Here is a 20,574-nt window from a genome sequence, read left to right as displayed (position 1 = left end):
GCACTTCTGTGTTTTACATGCATTTCATTTTATTACTATGATTACAGATTCCCAGAAATCTATAGGGAAGATATAAACTTTGCATATTGAGCTATAATGTATTTTTTGTTGAAATTGGAGACAGGAAACTCCGTACAGAATATAGACACCTAACCAGTGCACCACTCCTCCTCCTCTCAAACATGGTGTGTGTTGATGATTTCAAAGCATCCCTGTCCCCCAAACAACGTAAAAAAAATAAACACCTCTGTTGAGGAATAGCTTTAAAATTCAATTGAGATTTTCTTATACATTTGTACTTTCTTGTCCCCCCCCACCAAAAAAATAAATTAATTTAAAAAAAAAGAGGATTGATGACTCACTTTCTTGTATAGTAACAGCAGTAATGCCTATGCGGCTAAATCAAGGGTGACCAACTCCAGTCCTCAAGAGCCACCCACAGGTCAGGTTTGGAGGATATATCACATACTGAACCACTGATTGAGCCGCCTGTGCTGAAGCAGGGATATCCCCAATACCTGGCCTGTTGGTGGCCCTTGAGGACTGTAGATGGCCAGCCCTGGGCTAAATGCAACGTTTACAGTTATAAGACTTTAAAATATATATATATTTTTTATTTTATTTTTTTAAGAATGCTTTGATTTTGTTATTGCCATTTATGGGCTGCTAAATGAAAGCAATGAAATGTGTCCAGAGTTCTGCAAATATGCTGTATGCTGGAAGGATAGTTATTAAGAAAGAAAAAAGGGGGAGGAAGAAGAGAGAAAGCAGCAGTAACCTTTTCAATTAAGTTGGACTCCTTATTTACAAGCTGTGTGAGCTTCTGCAGATTTGCATCTACTGCTTCATGCCCAGCGGGAGATGTGCCTACACAGCCAAGACACCAAGATGGACAGGAGACCAGCGTCAGATAGCAGAAAAAGGCAGAAACACAGCCTAAGTTAATAAGAGTCATTGAGATCTGGAAAAGAAATGGACACACTACAGGTACAAAGCACTGAAATATTCCAGGGCAGGGACTCGCCTGCTCAAAGTGTATGGAGAAATCACTCCTAAATACCATGTGCGGGCACACTGCCTGCATTGTAAAACCCGGATTAAATACTGTAAAGGCGTCGAGTACATTCCAGCTCTATGATAAACATATAGCAAGAACATCATTATCCCGCAGGTGGAAAACACAACAAAAATTAAAAAAGGAGACAATTATTCTTTCAAACAGGTATAATCCTAGGTGTTCTTTGATATTGTTACTGAATTGGAACCAAAGAGCTTCTCTGATTGGAGCCGTTGTTGCATGTGAGCTACATTTGTATATGTTCTGAATGCACCAATGGAAAGCATAAAGCTTGTGACATTAAAAAAACAAAAACAAAACAATATGGGGGCTATAGAAGATGTAAGCGAATAAAGCTTCCTCCACAACGGCTCTCCACAAGCAAAGCCTGATTCATTGCAACTTCAGAATATCAGGGCTCCCTCCCGAGACGGAACATGCAGCACCCTCAAATGAAACACTAATTCCAGAAGAACGTGGTGTTCCCGAGCATTCCATGTCCCGGCTGAAGGGTGTGTCCTAGAGTGCCTTGTTCTGAGAGGGTTTGTACCCGTGGCCTATTTTTGGTTTTATTTGGTTTGAATTAATTTTTATTTCAGAGTTTTAGCTGTTATTAGTTAAAATATCCAAGCATTACTGTCCAGAATTTAGTTCCTTAGTTTTTGACTTATCAGAACATTTAGCCCATTCATTTATTTTATAAGTGCCCCTGTCAGTTAATGCCAGAAATGTATGTTTGTAAATTTGAAAGCGGTTGACCACTTAAAAAAAAAAATTAACTGCTACTTCTGCCCATTGAGTTGATCAGATGGCCACATTTTATTTCAAATGTGACTTTTTGGGGGATTGCAGCTTCAACGAAGGAGGACTCACCTGTCTTTCGTGTTTGTTATTACTGTGGGTATAGATAAGGGTTTGTACTGTGTGAGCTACATTGTACACATTAGGTTATATCACAAAACATTCAATTCTAAAGAACAAATAATGTTTTAAAAGAAAACATTACAGTCAATTACATTTTTAAACAAAACAAAAAATAATGCGTCAACTTTTTCTAAATAAACGCCAGGCAGAACAAAACACACGTCCTATTCAGTCATCATTGTGCATGCAGGTAAATGATTATTCCCAAAGCATGGCCTGGCTTGAGGTTGCCAGAAGAGAGAGTTGATGAGTACTTCAATAATGTAACACGATGCACTGTGTGGACCCTGGGTGCTTAGAATGCAGCATACTTGCAACGTTCTGCGTGAAATAGCCACAAAGAATGTTGTCACAGAAGTCGCACAGGTTGGAAAGCTGCTTCAAGTGCTCTTGCAACTGGACTTTTGGAAGGTGAGCTTTATAAAGGGGTGCTAGGAAACCAAACACAAAGGCATCCAGGGATGTAGGCCTACAAACAAATGTAGAGTGTGGTTAAAAGACTGCATGAACTACAGACATAGAAGTAACACAGAAAAGCGTATTATTGCTCAGGAGTGATTTTGTTATAAAGCAGTGATTACAATGACAAAGTGACAGTGAAGAACTCATGAGGACTTTGCATATATTATTATAAATCAAAAAGTAGCTGGTAAGATTACACTGAAATTCCCCCAAAATCCAGCAAAAGGAGGACTATAGCCAAAAGAGGGGCTCATTGTGTGCTTTCGTTCAAACATTTACAAACTTTTGATTATTTAGAAAACACGGAATTACATATCACTCCTCAAAGTATACTTCAGAACAGTCACCCTACTTCTCCATTAATAGAATAAAGGATCGGAGATCTAGAGGATTGTACTTAGAACTTATAGGCATCGACAACTGCCTAGACGCGATTTTTAAAGTATTGCCAAGTTGTGCCAACCATGTAGACATTGTTTACAATAGTACAAATAGTTTAATCCTAGCCAGTTCAGGCTGTACTCCCATGTAGAACAGAGGAAATTGGAGGAGCACTACTATAAGTATCAAAAAGTATGAAAAAGAAGATGCGTATCCTATAAAAAATTATTTATTGGTCATGGATAAGCTTGAGAAAGCGCTCTGTGAAGCGTGAACGTTGGTGGGGTTCTCCTGTGCCCCCTTTTTTATCCATGACTAATAAATAATTTTTTATAGGATACGCACCTTCTTTTTCATACTTTTTGATACTTATAGTAGTGCTCCTCCAATTTCCTCTATTCTACTTGTCTACCCCTTGGACGGACGCACACCTGGGGACCCCTCACCTGTGGATCGCATGGACTATGCAGCACTCAAAGTGAGTTATTCGCTTGCTACATGTTTTCCTGTTCAGGACTATTTGTTTAGACATTTTGGTACGTTATAGGGTGTCATTATACTCAATTGTCCTGGTATCATTGTATACCATAGCGTCACTCATCAGTGAGCTCACTATCCAGGACTGCAACCCAGTACCTGTCTTCTATCAAGCTTATGTTTAGGGGTCCCCCCTCACAAGTATCTGGTTATCTATTTATCCATTGACAATACGGCTGTGAAGTCTATAGCACTACGCATATACCAGGTCTGTACTCTCATGTAAAACCCTTTTAAAAGTAATTTACTTAAATTTTGCAGCCCTAGATATGTTAATTTACAAAAGGGATTTACAATTTGTTTAAATGATTGTTTTTACTAGATACAACTCACATGTTTCCAAAGAAGAACTGAGATGTTCCCAATCTGTTGGACAGAAGATTTAGACATTCCTTGGCGTCTCTATAAATCTATCAAAATAAAGGGGAAAATATCAGAACAAAATGAATGCTTGAATATAAAGTCCATATACAGTGATTGGGGCACAAAATGTTTGGAAGTATGCTTTAATATATAGTTCCTATGAATTTCTAGACAAGCTGGAGAACATGCCGCAGTAGAGAGAAACATTGAATGTATCCACACTTCCAAACATCTTTTTCAACCACACTTCCATCGCTTCTTTTAAACATTCCCAAACACTGGCAGAAAAGAAACTATGTGGAAGATTCAATAAAACTGGTCAAGGTTGCAGGTTATCAGATGTGGATATCAGGCACATTTCTTATACGCCTAATTTATTAGAGGAGATATTTTATTGTTTTAGATAATTGACGCATACACAGTAGAGAAATGGTCACTAAACTATGATCATTTGACCACCATTGGTGCTGGAAGACCTTAACGCCTTCCAAGTGTCACTTCAGGCAGCTATCTTGCGATCTTTTCTACCTATACGAACGCACTAAATAAAACGTTAAATAACGTGTTTTATTTCCTTAACTATTGTTTTCAACAGCACTACTGATCAATAACGTACTGTACCAGCTTTAATCGCAATGCATTGCGTTAATGGGTGCAATAACGTTGCTACATCGGTATATTAACAAAGCCAATTATGGTGGTCCTCCAAACCATTCACACTTAAGTGGTTAGCAGTATGATGAAGTAATACATATACTAAAGATCATGGTTTATCTCCATAGGGGTGGGAGGGTTTTTCAACCTCCTCGTTAACTGGTGTCGGAAATATGATCAAAATGAAATGCAGGCGAGTACAAATGCATTCCTAAACAGAAATGATCGGAATATAGTCCTACGTGGAGAAATTGACTCTACAGAAATTAATTTCTTGGATCTGAATTTAAAAGCAGTAGATCACCAAATCATTCCGAAAACCTTTTTTAAAAAGGTGGATGCCAACTCCTATTTAGATTATTCAAGTAATCATTCTGCTAATTGGCTCAACAATATTCCTTAAGGACAATTTCTAAGGATACGTAGAAATTGCTCCGAGCAAAAAGACTGTTTTGCAAAGGCTTTTGATACGGTTTCACACAAGAGGTTGGTGTACAAAATAAAGCAAATTGGACTCAGTAATAATATATGCACCTGGATTGAAAACTGGTTAAAGGACAGACAACAGAGGGTTGTCATAAATTGAACTTTTTCAGGTTGGGCTAAAGTCGGGAGTGGAGTACCTCAGGGATCGGTACTGGGACCCCTGCTTTTTAACTTGTTTATTAATGACCTTGAGGTTGGGATCGAGAGCAAAGTCTCCATCTTTGCTGATGATACTAAATTGTGTAAGGTAATAGAATCAGAGCAGGATGTAATGTCTCTTCAGAAGGACTTGGAGAGACTGGAAACGTGGGCAGGTAAATGGCAAATGAGGTTTAATACAGATAAATGTAAGGTTATGCATTTGGGATGCAAGAATAAAAAGGCGACTTACAAATTAAATGGAGATATATTGGGGGAATCCTTGATGGAGAAGGATTTAGGAGTGCTTGTAGACAGCAGGCTTAGCAATAGTGCCCAATGTCATGCAGTAGCTGCAAAGGCAAACAAGATCTTATCTTGCATCAAACGGGCAATGGATGGAAGGGAAGTAAACATAATTATGCCCCTTTACAAAGCAAGACCACACCTTGAATATGGAGTACAATTTTGGGCACCAATCCTAAGAAAAGACATTATGGAACTAGAGAGAGTGCAGAGAAGAGCCACCAAATTAATAAAGGGGATGGACATTCTAACTTATGAGGAGAGGCTAGCTAAATTAGATTTATTTACATTAGAAAAGAGGCGTCTAAGAGGGGATATGATAACTATATACAAATATATTCAGGGACATTACAAATAGCTTTCCAAAGAACTATTCATCCCACGGGCAGTACAAAGGACTTGGGGTCATCCCTTAAGGTTGGAGGAAAGGAAATTTCACCAGCAACAAAGGAAAGGGTTCTTTACAGTAAGGGCAGTTAAAATGTGGAATTCATTACCCATGGAGACTGTGATGGCAGATACAATAGATTTGTTCAAAAAAAGGTACATCTTTTTAGATGGGAAAGGTATACAGGGATATACCAAATAAGTATACATGGGAAGTATGTTGATCCAGGGATTAATCCGATTGCCAATTCTTGGAGTCAGGAAGAAATTAATTTTCCCCCTTTTTCTTTGCTTTCCTCTGGATCAATAAGTATGTATAGATATAGAATAAAGTATCTGTTGTCTAAATTTAGCATAGGTTGAACTTGATGGACGTACGTCTTTTTTCAACCTCATCTACTATGTAACTGTGATGACCAATCAAATATTTTAAGGCAGAGGTTTATAGATAAAGGTTATGACCAAGATATGATACAAGAATCCTTTATCAAAAGTCAAAGTAGACCAAGAAATACTTCATTAGTACCTAAAAAGAAAGTAGCACCTGTCAAAGACAACCCCACACCAATCTTCATTGCCGATTTTACTAAACAGGAATCTAAGATAAGGAAGTTGATTTATAAACATTGGGATATTTTACTAATGGACCCTATTTTACATAATAAGTTAGCCGACAAACCCAAGTTAGTTTTTAGAAAGGCACAAAATGTAAAAAAGCATTTTAGCCCCCAGTCTTTTAAAGGGATCCAAGATTCAAGTTGATAGGAAAGCCAATTTTTTAAGTAAACCGATGGGCAATTTTAGGTGTGGAAAATGTGTGATGTGCTAATACATGTCTCCAGACAAGGTCTTTAATGATCAGCAGACAGGGCTACATCATAAAATAAAACATTTTATCACCTGTCAAACCAGTTTTATAGTTTATATCATTGATTGCCCATGCAAGAAATGCTATGTTGGGAAGACCATCCGACCCCTAAAAGTGCGAATTGGCGAGCACATAAATGGTATAAAGAATGCCAAACGTAATGTTGAACAAGGTAAAAAAGTACATAATCTAGCATTACATTTTCTAGAGTACCATAATGGGGAAACAAAAGGTTAACGTTTTAGAGGCCTGGAGATTATACAAAGGGACATTCGGAAGGGCAATAGGGAATTAAAGTTACTCCAAAGAGAACAATACTGGATATACACATTAAAAAATAAAATACCTGGTGGCCTAAATGAAATGATAGAACTTAACCCCTTCCTCAGATGATATATATAGATTTTTAACCCAAATTTGGCAATTCATTTATGTGTAGTATAGGGAACAAAAGTACAAGTTTTAATATGTTATTAATGAGATATTTTAGTAAATTACAGCCAATTATGAATATGTACTAATTCAAAATAAGATAGTTTTTTATTTATTTATGCAACGGTGAAGATTATATTAACTCTAGATTGTATTAATTGTTGGTAGTAATATTATTTAACTTTATTGTTTTGGGTAATAATTATTTGAAGTTGATTTTTGCATAAGTGGGGTTAAATAGTATATGCTAATTTGAGTAATCATATTGCTTTTTAGGAATTTTAAAACATCTTACAGATTTTTAAAGAAATATTTGAAGGGTTAAATTTATTGTAATCTCTTGATCTTATGTGTTTTCGTATGTCCACAGTCACAATATCATTAGGAACTATCTGTAGCAAGTACACACATGTTTTTTGTGTTAGGGGCAATCAGGGGGTGGTTGCATATATAAGGCCGCCTCCTGATATGCCCCAATACCTCCCGATGAAGCGCTAGTATGCGCGAAACGCGTTGAGGGGTTGCTCAGTTATATGGTATACACGTCTCCTTAGGAGAGTGATACCTGCACGATAGGGGTACCCGGTATTGTTTCCCTACGTCACCCCCGCCAGCTTTTGCCATCTCACGAAAGAGCTCGCCTACCATTCTATAGTGGTTAGACTTCTGGTTCCGGTTCAGGAACTCTGTGGGAATCCGCAGTAGGAGAGGACAGTCTGGGCAGAGGTAGTGACGGCGTAAACAACGGATGAATGTGGGATCCCCATCGTGCACGCAGTTATACTTAATTGTAAGTTTTTAATATACAGTGTACTAAATAAAGTGATGATTGTTTAATATCCATTTTTTCTTTTTCTCTGCGCTCCAACTTTTTTGTAAATTTTGAGTACAAATGAAGGACCTTATAATAAGTAATGATTTACCCGAGCTTCCACTTCATTCAGATTGTATAAAGGTGGCTGCCCCTGGGTGACAAGAATTCTGTTCAGTGCTTCTCGGGACATCTTCCCGGGCAAGTACAAACTCAGTGGGAAAGGCGTCCGTGAGGCATACCAGGGCCTTGTGACAGTGCAATAGTTTTCAGAATCAACCCAAAAAGTATGTAGCTGTGAAGACATGTTTCAAAAAAATAAATAAATGACAGATAAACAGTATAGGAAAGTAACAAGAGCAGGTATAACATCCGGAATACCAAGGTTACTGAGGGGAAAGAATGGGCTAGAGAGGTCCACCTTTTAACTTCTCAATCACATATCAATTCAGGCAAAAGGACGGAATAAGAATCCCAGAGTAAAGAATACGCAAAATGTAACGCAACCTCTGTTTCAAAGAGCCAGCACTAAGCAGTACATATCCAATTTGCAAGTGTAAGCACTCAGTCGTGGAAAACTTTCTATAATGTATTAATGTTTGTGACATACAGTAGTCCAGGGCTGGCCAACCTGTAGCCCAAGGGCCGCATGTGGCACTTCAGTGCTACATGTGCGTCCCCTGAAGGGGAAAAAAACTGGCCCCCATCCCACCCCTCTTCTCATGTGTTACACCCGCTCACCCCTCATGTGTCACTCCCTCCACATGTATCACCCTCTCCTCCCCTCCCCATTTGTCACTCCCTTTCTCCCCCTCTCCATGTGTCACCCCCTCTTCCCCTCTCACTTGGGTTTACTGTCAGGTTCTACCTTGTGTCAGTGTATCGTGCTGTCAAGTTGTACTCTGCACTATACACTGACACAGAGCATAACCTGATGGCACTATACACTGACGCAGAGCATAACCTGACAGCACTATACACTGACGCAATTCATAACCTGACGGCACTATACACTGACACAGAGCATAACCTGACGGCACTATACACTGACACAGAGCATAACCTGACGGCACTATACACTGACACAGAGCATAACCTGACGGCACTATACACTGACACAGAGCATAACCTGACGGCACTATACACTGACACTGCATAACCTGACGGCACTATACACTGACACAGAGCATAACCTGACGGCACTACACACTGACACAGAGCATAACCTGACGGCACTATACACTGCCACAGAGCATAACCTGACGGCACTAAACACTGACACAGAGCATAACCTGACGGCACTATACACTGACACTGCATAACCTGACGGCACTATATACTGACACAGAGCATAACCTGACGGCACTACACACTGACACGGTCGGGTTATGCTCTGTGTCCGTGTATACAGGTACGAATTTGATTTTTTGTTCTTATTGTGGCCCTTTGATAATAAGACCGGTACATTCTGGCTCCAGCTCCCAGTCAGGTTGCCTCCCCTTGTCCTACTCTAATGGAAGTATAATACATTGGTCAAGTTAAAGCCAAAAATACCATTATATATTTTTCCCTATATACCGCTGACATTGTACACTGTGCTGCACATACACAATGAGTCGCTGCACCACAGAGCCAACACTCTAATATTGGTGCCTGAGGCACAGGTAGCTTGAGTAATTTGCCCAAGGTCACAGGGAGCTGGCACTGGGATTGAAACCGTATTCACCCAATCCAAATACAGGGGCATTGCCACAGAGCTACTCCTTCAGTTCCAACAATATAACTCAAGGACATATTTAATTAACATGGATTCAGTGATGGGATAGTGGATATTATAAATAGCTGCAGCACATTCCTTCATAGAGGGCAAATGTAAAAGGGCTCAGAACACATTTCACAAACAGACGGAGACTGATGGCAGATAGAGCAGATATCGTAAAGAAAATATTAGACATTTTTAGAAAGGAAAGGAATACAGGGTTTAGAACAAATAAATTAAAGGAATGATGTTGATCCACAGAGAAATCTGATTTCCATTACTGGAGTCAGGATTTAAGTCACTAAAGTTTTTTGTTAGTCTTCCTCTGGATCAATATAACTTTAAAGATGGAACGAGTATCTCAGCCAATCACAAATGCAGCAAAGATAGCACTCAACGGATGGACACATCTCTTTTCAAGCTCATCTACTATATGTTACCATGGTATATGCAGAAGGTGTCATTGATCAGTGTGATAAGCCGGAATCTATTCTGTGCAGTGCCAACTCTGTGTCATTGTTCCAGAGGATTCAGTGGTGGTGTTATACTTAGATATTTTGCGCTATCTGGGAGACCAATGTCCCAAGGGGGGAATGGGGGAATGGGGGAATGGGGGAATGGGGTGTGTGTATTACTCTGTTCATCAAAGCTGCTGGACAATTTCAAAGTAAATGACCTGTTATAGAATAGGAAAACTAATGCTTGTCTAGTCTAAGCGGCAGTGAGGATTTATACATACCGTAGCAGGAAGGAGCTTCTCTTCAAGCAGTGCAATGTATGCCAGGGTATCAGACCCCTCTTTTGCAGATAACACATAATCCGCATTATATTTCTGTGAAAATCAAGAACACAACACGGTTTTATCCAATGTTCCTGCAGAGGGAAATCACATACAAACTATTAATTTGCATGCAGAGAACCCCTTGGCTAACAGAGCAGTGTAGCACCTTGTGGCAGTCATCGGGTTAATCCCAGGTAAAAGTTGTGGCCCTCAGTATGTGCGTTTAATGCAGACATCTAAAATCGTATTGGGATTGTGTCTGGGGACTCAATACAGATTATCGCAGTGCTTTAAAGTCGGGCCCTTTATATTGTAACAGATATGTTCCCCGGTTGTAATACCTTTTACTTGTCAAATATTCTGAACAATAAAGCAAGTAGTAAGGAGAGCAATGCAAGCACATGACCTAACACGGTTCAAAATGAACTTGATGCAGTCCTGGAATCCGTTTCTCTCACACCGCCTGTTTACCAGGGATAAAGGCTGCTATATTATGTATGTGCGCGCAATATGTATAATAAATATCACATTATATACACTAATGGACCAAACTAAGGAAAAGGTTTCCTATAAGCAACACTGTTGTATAGTAATCACGGGTGATCATTTTAATCCATGCAAGGCACCAAGTTTTCCTTTTCTCAGAATCTCAGGAATGCAAAACTGGCACAGGGAGGTTCAAAAAGCACCAATGTAAAAAAAAAAAACATCTATGCTTGAGAGGAGTATGAATTGTGTCTATAAAAGTAACACTACAAGTATCAATAGAAATAACAAGGGGGGGGGGTTAGCAGAAAATTATCGAGATCTTGCCTTTTAGAGCAACACATCTCTTCTTCCGGGGGTGTTACAATGGATAAGGCAAGAAAGGTTTAACTTAAAAATTGTGCACCTTGGAATGTTATCTGTGACTGAAACCTATCCCTCCTCCCCCTTTGCCGTATGCAATTAATGATATATACATGTACATCCACACCTATATACACACATACATACACACATACACCTCTAAAAATAAAATGGAAACCAGTAGCATACACCGTGTGCAGGTTTTGCCTTGTCCTATTCGGCAAGATGGGTCGAAAGGTAAGCTTCAGAGTCACCGGCAAGTGTCCTAAAACATCAGTGTCCATTACAGATTGCTGGGAGTACATGTAGTACACGGATGGAACTAACACCACTCCTGATACAAATGCAGTGTTGTTCCTAAATCCTGCCTTTCTGTGTTGGCATATATCATGACAGCCAGAGACTAAAACAATATTACAAACAAAGCAGTTGCCAAAATGTGACCGTTAAGTAGAAAAAGAAACAGTATTAAAAAAGTAATTGGAAAAAGCAACATAAACCGCAGCTCTTTCTATACACCAGTGGGGCCTGCAATGATTTGTATAGCAGTGTTGCGCTGGACCCCATATCCATGAAGGGATTAAAGAATAGGTCTGCTTTCCACTCCAAGAATGTGCTATTTGTGAAATGATTTACCACAGTGTAATAAGTCAGCTTGTTTCTTTTTCCCCACTTTTGTCGTACTTTGATATACTTCGAAAACAAACGCCTACTGTTCACACGCCAATGGAATAACAAACAACCCCAAAATCTTTCATTGCAGTAGGATAAATGGACCACACCAGCGCTGGTGTTTTCAGCTCGGGGGGGGGGGGGGGGTGTAGTGTTAGATTACAGTTTTAACTTGGAAATCAAATTCATTTCTTATTACTTGTTAAAATATCTGCCAAAACCTAATAGATGCACTGTAAAAAAAAAAAAAAAAAAAAAAGATGTAAGCATTTCAATGCCAAATCTTTAAAATAACACCTTTCCTGCACATCTGGGTTTTTACAAAGGAGTGCTCTATATACTCGGGGGTCATATGGTAAGGTCAAGTCACTAAGGGAGCTGCTAAAAACGGAACAGGTATTCAATATTCGAACAGATGCATTAAAATTGATGTCAGCAGATCTGGAAATGTTATCTACTGTTGAGCTCTGCTCGCACCTTGTATGCGCGAATCATTTTATTTTTTATGAAGTACTAGCCGCGTGTGAAGCTCTGTACACAACATCACAATGCAGGGAAAACAAAGTCCAAGAGAAAGAGAGAAGAGGAAGTAAATTATAACATCAGGTAAAGGGAGCCCCCCGTGCCCCAAACAGCTTGCAATCCAAGACCACCTTTTTGCAGCGAAGAGCTGCTCAAGGCTGAAAATCCACATTTCATCGGCAGTGTGTTGAACTCCACGTCCGACTCATACCAGGTCTCTATATACGGCAATCTTTTTATTAAAAACCATTTGTCATCTTTTCCTCTTTGAGAGCTGAAGATCGGAGGGAAGTTTGTAGCTCTGACACAGTGAAACTACTTGCCTCTAAACCTGAATGAATCTGCTGAATCAGCTATACTTGTGGACAACACGATGCTCGATCGGCGCACTCTCAATTGAATGAGTAACCCCCAATGTGCTTCCAGCCTCCCCACAGCAATGGGGTTTAACGTGGAATTGTGGCTCCATTCTTTTCTAAAACATGTAGCGCTCTGCAACGCGTCTCTGCTAAAGGCAGCAGATAATGTACATTCAGACTTGTTTTCGTACTTTTCCCATCGGAACTTCAGGGCCTTCATTTATTTCATTGCAAATTCCATATTAACTGTTAAAAATGGAATAAAATGTTACATGGCTGAACGCTTTAACATTATCCCAACTCCAATATATGTGGCAACAAGGAAAAATGCCACTGCCCATGATGACTAGATGTATATATTTTCTTCAGGGGAAAAAAAATGAAAAAATTGATTGCATCATTCAGCCGCCTGACCATCTTTATGTATTTAAGACGTATTTAGCAAAAACGGCTGGTTTGTCAGGGGACTGGGACTACATCATGTAATTTGGGGATGTGGGAGGGCAGAGATTGTGTACTAATATTTTCTGCAACTGAAGGCCTCGTTTAAGCACATACTCGTGTTACACTTACATCATCGTTCATTTGTATCACGCCAACATAGGCCATCAATGTCCATCAACTAAATAGCACTTTCTCCAACATTTGAATAATTTACAGAAGAGATTGATTAGATGTTTCTGTAGTACAGAACTCTGGGGGATGCCCAAAAAAACCCTGTAGTGTGTGAGATACCTACCTACTGTATAAAAGCCAGTTCTTCACTCTGAGGACTACTGCCTCCAATCCTCATAAGCATGTAAGCATGTAAGCATTCATTCCAATCCTACCCGGCTTTTCTTTTCGATCATAAAAGGCATTGTGCTTGGCAGTGGCCCATAATAACCTCACAATCACACCCAATAAAATCTCTCGCTTCCTCTGGAGTATGGAAACTGCAGATTGTGTGAAATGCTTCTTTGTGCGATTGTAAAATTAGTATGGTCTCCCATCACCCACCAAGTTTCAATGATGTGGGAGAGCCACAGCTGGCTACAAGACACCTGACCAATAATTTAGACATGAGAAAGTTCAATAGGGGGGGTGAGGTGGAGAAGGAAAATATGAGCACACCTGATCCATGACAATCCAAACCCCTGGCTAACACCATCCCATCCCCCGTGCACAGGGGGGTGGGGGGAGTAAAGCCTAGTTTTACTTCAGTTGATCGAGGGGACGGAAACACTACGATATCGTCCGTCAGCAGCAATGTAGTTTAAACCACGTTCTTCTGATTCCCTACCATCATCCCTCGCTAAGAAAGGGTGTTGGGAGGTAATGGGTAATGTTTAATATATATATGTATGTATGTAATCTTCATGTATGTACATATAATCACTGATGTAGCAAGCCTCATTGCTCCTTGTAAGAAGACAACATATCCTGTGATCACTACAAACAAACAGAGCCCAGTGCTACATCAAATGGCAAACATACACAGTGAAATACCTATACAGTCATACCCCGGTTTACGGACACTCACTTTAAGTACCCTCGCGAGTAAGGACATATCGCCCAATAGGCAAACGGCAGCTCGCGCATGCGCCTGTCACCACGTCCTGTACAGAAATAGCAGCCCCCAACCTGTACCGAAGCTGTGCGCAAGCAGGGAGACTGTAGAGCCTGTTACAAATGCGTTATTTACATCAATTATGCACATATATGACGATTGCAGTACAGTACATGCATCATAAAGTGGATAAAAGGTAGTGCTTCACTTTGCGGGGTATGCCTGTATATATCTCTTGAATAAAAGGGTCATTTAGTTTAACACTTTGGTCAAAGCATTGTAAGACTGTGAGCCCCTTCAAGGCATGACCACAAAATCACAGGTCCTAACACTGATTAAAATTCTTAATAACCTGTACAATACTAGGAAGAATGATCATAATTAGCTGCATGGTTCTAAATCTGATTGAAATTCTTATTTACCTGTACAATACCAGGAAGAATGCTCTGTATTAGACCTGTGGCAATCAGCTGCATGCAAAGACCTGTGCATGTGGAAAGTGGAATGGGACGAGCTTTAAACCTGGGAGGGAGGGGCAAACCTTCAAATCAGCTGTGATCAATCAGATTACAAAGCTTTCATAGGATACAATAGCAGTGATAACGCAGAATATAGCAATATACCCTGCCAGGGAGAACAATATACCTACTACATGGGTTTTGGGTCCTGTAAAAACTCTCTCCCAATATGGTATATATTAGAAGTAGTAAATAACAGAGTAGCACTCCACGCTGAGATCAAAGGATCAGGATGTTTTAGTAACCGTTACAGTCCTTAATAGGACCTTCTTTAAGCCTTGACAAAGGTCATATTAAAGACTGAAACGCGTTGGTAAATAAACCAATCCTGATTCTTTGCTCTCCGCGTAGAATACAGTCTGTCATTCACTTCATATATTTAGAAAGGTTGATCGGGGTGAGACTGCCACCCAAGGAAGTTTTGTAATAACCTTTGTGATTGCGCAAGTACATTATATACAATATAGCACATCAATATGATCTATTTATAAATATAAACAAAAGTACATACATAAAACACACACACACACACACACACACACACGTTGTGATCCCCCAGAGGGACCGTCCTCGGGGTAATTTGATGCACTCCATAAAATGAACCACGGAAGAAATAATACGATCAGGGTGCACCATAACCAAGACACAAACAATATTAGTGTCCGGATGAATACAGTAAGTCAAAGCAGCAGCGAGGACTCCTCTGTATATTGTTTATTGATGCAACGTTTAAATCGGGGCCTTTCAGATGCATTATTTAACCATATTGCAACTTGAAAGTTACATTTACTTATGTCTCTAACTGTTATTGCCATGTCGTTATCTCATTTCACTTGAGCACTGGATATGCCTGCACTGCATCTTAACTTCAGGAAGGTATGGAAATGAATACAGTTGATGTCTGAGAAGATGTTCTAGCAGTTTGGAGGCAAAAGGCAGGAGGGAGACAGGGCAGTAGCTAGTATGGCACGTAGAGCCAAGGGTGTTGTTTGAGAATAGGCATGATCACTTTATGTTTAAAGAATGAGAGAAAAGAGTGCCACATGATAGAGAGGAGTTGAAAATGGGTGTGAATGGGGGCTTGGATAGGAGCAAGAAGCCTGATAAACTGTGAGGGCATAGGATTGAGAGGGCAATGGTAGAGGAAGTAGAGAACACCTGAGCAACTTCTAGCTCTGTAACAGGAAGAGAAAGTCAGGCATAGAAAGAGGTCGTTTGGGCAGAAGCAGTGATGAGGACGAAGGGACAGAAGGAATCTTTTAGTGGATAGCATTCATCCTGCCTTTAAAATGCACAGTGAAGACTTGAGAAGTGAAGGAAGGAGGAGAAAGTCAGAGTAGTGTACAACACAGAGAAAAGCCTATAACTGAAAGCGGAGAACAAAGAATCGGAGGGATTTTTAGTCTAACCTCCAGATAGAAATATGAAGGTACGTCTCAAATCTATGGCCACCAGGAAGTCCCCAAGCTTTAAGACGCCGATAACTAATCTTATGGATTCCATTTTCAAGTGTCTCTTACTGATAAACCTGTTCAGATCTGTCGATCTAATACTGGACAGAAAGCCCTCTTTCTTGGGCGCCATGCACAGGTTGGCGTAAAAAAAACAATCGCTTTAGTTTATTGGTACTTCTAACATTACTCCCTGCTGAAGCCTTTCTGTAACAGTTTGAGCGCCGTCAGTTTCAGAGGATTCTTGGCCATATCTTATGTAAGAAATCTTTGTTTGCAAAGGCTTGTTTATAAACTCTACAAAAGAGCCTTCTTTGATCACATTGAGTACGACTGGATTCAATTCTCACACAATCCATTCTTCATTGTTCTAACCAAACAAACTGAAGCAATCACCGGTCTGTAAATCAGATTCTATTAAACCTTTCACTGTGCATTTGATTCTTGAATGAGGCAGCATTTTCAAATGGAATTTCTTATCAATCTGGATACTGCGGCATCTACTGTACTCTGGGTGTTCTCACATTCTTCCCTATCTTTAGATATAAATGGGTACATCTTTTGAAACTTGCCTGTGGTTTCCACTCCATGCCTGGGCATTTCCATTCACTCGTAGGTTTTTGATCACTTTATAAACCGGAAAGTTCCTGGACTTTTTCTTGGATCCATAAAAAAAAAAAAAAATCTTGAAGTATTGAGGTCTTCTTTCTCCTCTTCTAATCCTAATGTTAATGACATTTCCGTGACAAGCTAGTCAATGATACCCACGTTGAAGTTGCAATGTTTTTCTTTAATCTCACCCACATCTGAGGATAACTGCAGATATCTCAATCTGCTCCAGAAAAATCAGAATCCACATCATATAATGCCTTAGCTGGGATACTTGCTTGAAGCTTTAAATGCTTCCTCTTTCCCAGCTTTGATGAACTACACCATGGATGCTTTGAACCAATCGAAAAATGCTAACATTTGTGCTGGGGATTCCACTAAAGCTACCTTCCTTATGCAGAGATGATAACTTACCAATGTGTGCAGCAGGCAGCCTTTAGTTACAGCATATACAATTTACATGCCTTAGTTTGACAGTACTTTAACTGGTCGACAGATGGCTCGTCAAAGATTCTGCCTTACTTCCAGAAGGAGAGGCAGGGGTTGAAGGTGACAGGAAAGAAGACGGTCAGACTAGATATAAGGGGCAACCGATTTTAAGGGGGAAAAAACAGCAGTAGAAAGCTCTTCGCAACCTGACTCCCCAGTACCTCCAGATGCAGCTCCTTTTGAATCTCACATGCAAGGCCATCACTCCCTCTGCACCAGGCTGGTAACTTCAAGGTTTCTCCCACAGCAGAGCATCTCAGCCATTTGGGAGATAAATATGGCACCTGGGTTATGGTAGGGCAGTGGCAGCTTGTGGATAAGCCCTGCACCAAATATGACCATAAGCGGCTAAACAGAGGCCCAAAAGGTAAACCAACAATATCAAGTGATTATACAAAGTAAGGAGGGATTGTGACCAATTAGCAGATACAAGGAAACAATCAGATGCGAACGAGTTAATGGGTATAATATGGCCAGGATGAGTTCACTTGAAGTGAAAGATTATAGTAGAGACAGAGGGAAATATACTTGTGTCAACCCATTGACTTGAATAGCCCAAAAGGTGTTTTCGTGCAATGGAAGGTATCTTACTGCATAAGACTGCCTAGTATTAATTAATTTATTGGGTCCTCGACTGACTTTCAGTTTTTTTTTCTTTTTCATTAACTACCAGCTTTACCCATAATTAACATGCGTATATCAGTAAATGTGTTAGATAGTACACAAAGATCCAGCACTCAAAGAAATGAGAAAACATAACAATTTAGAAAAAATATGCGACATTTTATTAAGAGGCAGTGTAGGGGCAAAGCACCAGGAAAAAAAAACAAATACAAAAACACAAAACAAAGACCCACCTGCTTCCTCAAAAAGTTCAGTATATTGACTGGCTGAGTAATAACTTTCTCTTCGGACGTCAAGACTGGCACAATACCTGCATGTTGTAATAAGAAACAGTATCTTAAAAATTGGGCAAACATGGAGTATATTGGTTTCAGACATAATGAATCTGTTTCCTTCTGCAGAGAAAGTACCAGAAAGGAAGGAGATCAGGTATAAAGCATCTGCAATGCATATGCTTAGTCAACATTAAAGTATTTTTTAATGCACAGAGGTCTATTAGCATAGATGTGTTGTCCAGAAAACATTTAGGTCTGATGATCCCTTTCCATACAGTCAACTAGAGAATTCAGTCATTTGCTACTGTGCTCCAAGACGAGAAACATTTGCGGTTACAGTACATTTTGACCACCTGCAGACAAATTTCCAACGCTACCAAACTTTACAACAACAAAAAAAAAAAAGGATGATGTTGCTTAGATTGCACCTCTCACTCAAACGTCTTTTTGTTTTGATAAACTTGACCAAAATTTTTTTTTAAAAATACAGCAAAAGTTGAAAAAAGTATGCATTGTTTTGACCCTGTAAAATCAGCAAAAAGCTTCACCTCAAGACGTTTCATGGATTGCCAGTTTCTTTAAAAATAGTGAACTTGTTCAAAGCAAACCAGGGCACCTCTGTACCTGCAGAAAGGGGCAGCAAAGAAGTATGAAGAAATACACAGCAGGACCATCAAACGCTCAGAGGTTATTCAATAAACCCCGAAGCAGCTGATCAGTAGAAAATTCAAATTCAAGTCAATGGAAGTGTGACCGGATGAAAACTCATATTGATTTGAATGAGTGTTTTCTGAGATGGGCCATTTATTCAATAAGCCCTTAAAGAGAGTTACACTGAAGAGTGGATCCTTAAACAAAAATGTTAACCTGATCTAATGAACATTCTGCTTTTACAGGGTTCTATCATTTCTGAGACAGGCAGACAAAAAGGCAGCTACTTTCACACTATTTTTTATATCTCTAGAGAGCTATGTATATAAAAGACAGACTCTCTATAGAAAGCATACAATGCTTGTGAAATGGTGTAATTGAGTACAAATGTGTTTTTTACAGTACAATATCACGGTACACACCATTACGTGAAAACAAAGAGGTTTGAGTCATATTCAGTTACTAAGAATTGCGAAAACTGATCTTTAGCATATGTTTTATGAGTTCTGCTCTTCACCCACATGAATGTTTTGTGCATGAGAAAGTAATTTTCCTTATAAAGCATCAACAAACCTATTAATGCAGCTGTTTTACCCAGGATGATCTAAGCAGATTGCTCCTTCTCTTCAAATCAAAGCATTTTACGAGGGAGTTAAGTGGAGGGTCAGGCATAGGGCCGCCAACAAGGGGGAACAGAGGGCACTGGCGTCCCGGGCCCCGTGAGTCAGGGGGGCCCGGCCATGCCCGTTCAAGTAAAAAAAATTTAAAAAAAGGGTCGGTTTTATAAATGGCTGCTGCCTCTGGGCCCGCCCATGCCTAACCCCCCCCCCCACCCATGCCTAACCCCCCCCTCCGCCCCCACCCCTCGGCCCCCAACGTGGGATGGAGGAGATATGCCATGGGATTCCCCTGCGCGCCAACCTAACTTTGCGCGCACGCTAACCTAACTGGGCAGTTGCCCGGGGGCCCTACAGCATAGGGGGGCCCTACGCGCCCGGCCCATGCGTGCCCATAGTGTTGCCAGGTGTCCGGCGAGCGTTATGTGCCGAGAGGGCGGAGGCAGTGAGAGGGCGGGCCGGGACGGTGGCTGGGCAGAGCAAGGAGGACTGGTGTGCTGTCCCTGATTGGAGGAGAGGACAGCAGGGGCGGAGCCCACACCCCGGCGGGCCAGATACATGTTCCGGTGCGGACTGTGTGCTGCAGGAGATAGGTAAAGTACAATGTGGGGGGAGGTGAGGGGATATTTAATATGTATTGGGGTGGTAGGAGTATATTTAATATGTATGGGGGTAGTGGGGGTATATTTTATATGTATTGGGGTGGTGGGGGTATATTAATATATGTATTGGGGTGGTGGGGGTATATTAATATATGTATGGGGGTGGTGGGGGGTATATTTTATATGTATTGTGGAGATGCGGGTATATTTAATATATATGGGGGTGGTAGGGTTATATTTAATATATATGGGGGTGGTAGGGTTATATTTAATATATATATGGGGGTGGTAAGGGTATATTTAATATATATATGGGGTGGTAGGGGTATATTTAATATATATATGGGGGTGGTAGGGTTATATTTAATATATATATATGGGGGTGGTAGGGGTATATTTAATATATATATGGGGGTGGTAGGGGTATATTTAATATATATA

At 40.3% G+C, this 20,574-nt stretch overlaps 1 protein-coding gene across 3 annotated transcripts in view; it reads right to left on the bottom strand.

Annotated features, from left to right (window-relative positions):
- The window catches only part of MTX3 (metaxin 3), a 36,945-nt gene that overhangs the window by 6,389 nt on the left and 9,982 nt on the right, over positions 1 to 20,574 (bottom strand). Inside the window, exons 1-7 of one of the 3 annotated variants that reach the window (XM_075590727.1) lie at positions 18,222 to 18,300; positions 14,720 to 14,819; positions 10,305 to 10,397; positions 7,919 to 8,101; positions 3,695 to 3,771; positions 2,293 to 2,450; positions 779 to 867 (exon numbers count right to left, since the gene is read on the bottom strand). In XM_075590727.1, the coding sequence (XP_075446842.1) occupies positions 779 to 867; positions 2,293 to 2,450; positions 3,695 to 3,771; positions 7,919 to 8,101; positions 10,305 to 10,397; positions 14,720 to 14,773 (654 nt within the window). In that variant the 5' untranslated portion in view covers positions 14,774 to 14,819; positions 18,222 to 18,300. Of the gene's footprint in view, positions 1 to 778; positions 868 to 2,292; positions 2,451 to 3,694; positions 3,772 to 7,918; positions 8,102 to 10,304; positions 10,398 to 14,719; positions 14,820 to 18,221; positions 18,301 to 20,574 lie in introns of those variants that run through there. The other 2 variants (XM_075590719.1, XM_075590734.1) reach the window with 2 other exon arrangements.

This window comes from Ascaphus truei, chromosome 1 (genome assembly GCF_040206685.1).
Source record: "Ascaphus truei isolate aAscTru1 chromosome 1, aAscTru1.hap1, whole genome shotgun sequence".
Lineage (NCBI taxonomy): Eukaryota > Metazoa > Chordata > Amphibia > Anura > Ascaphidae > Ascaphus > Ascaphus truei.
Note: the sequence above shows the minus strand (reverse complement) of the source record. Positions and strands in the feature narration are given on the sequence as shown.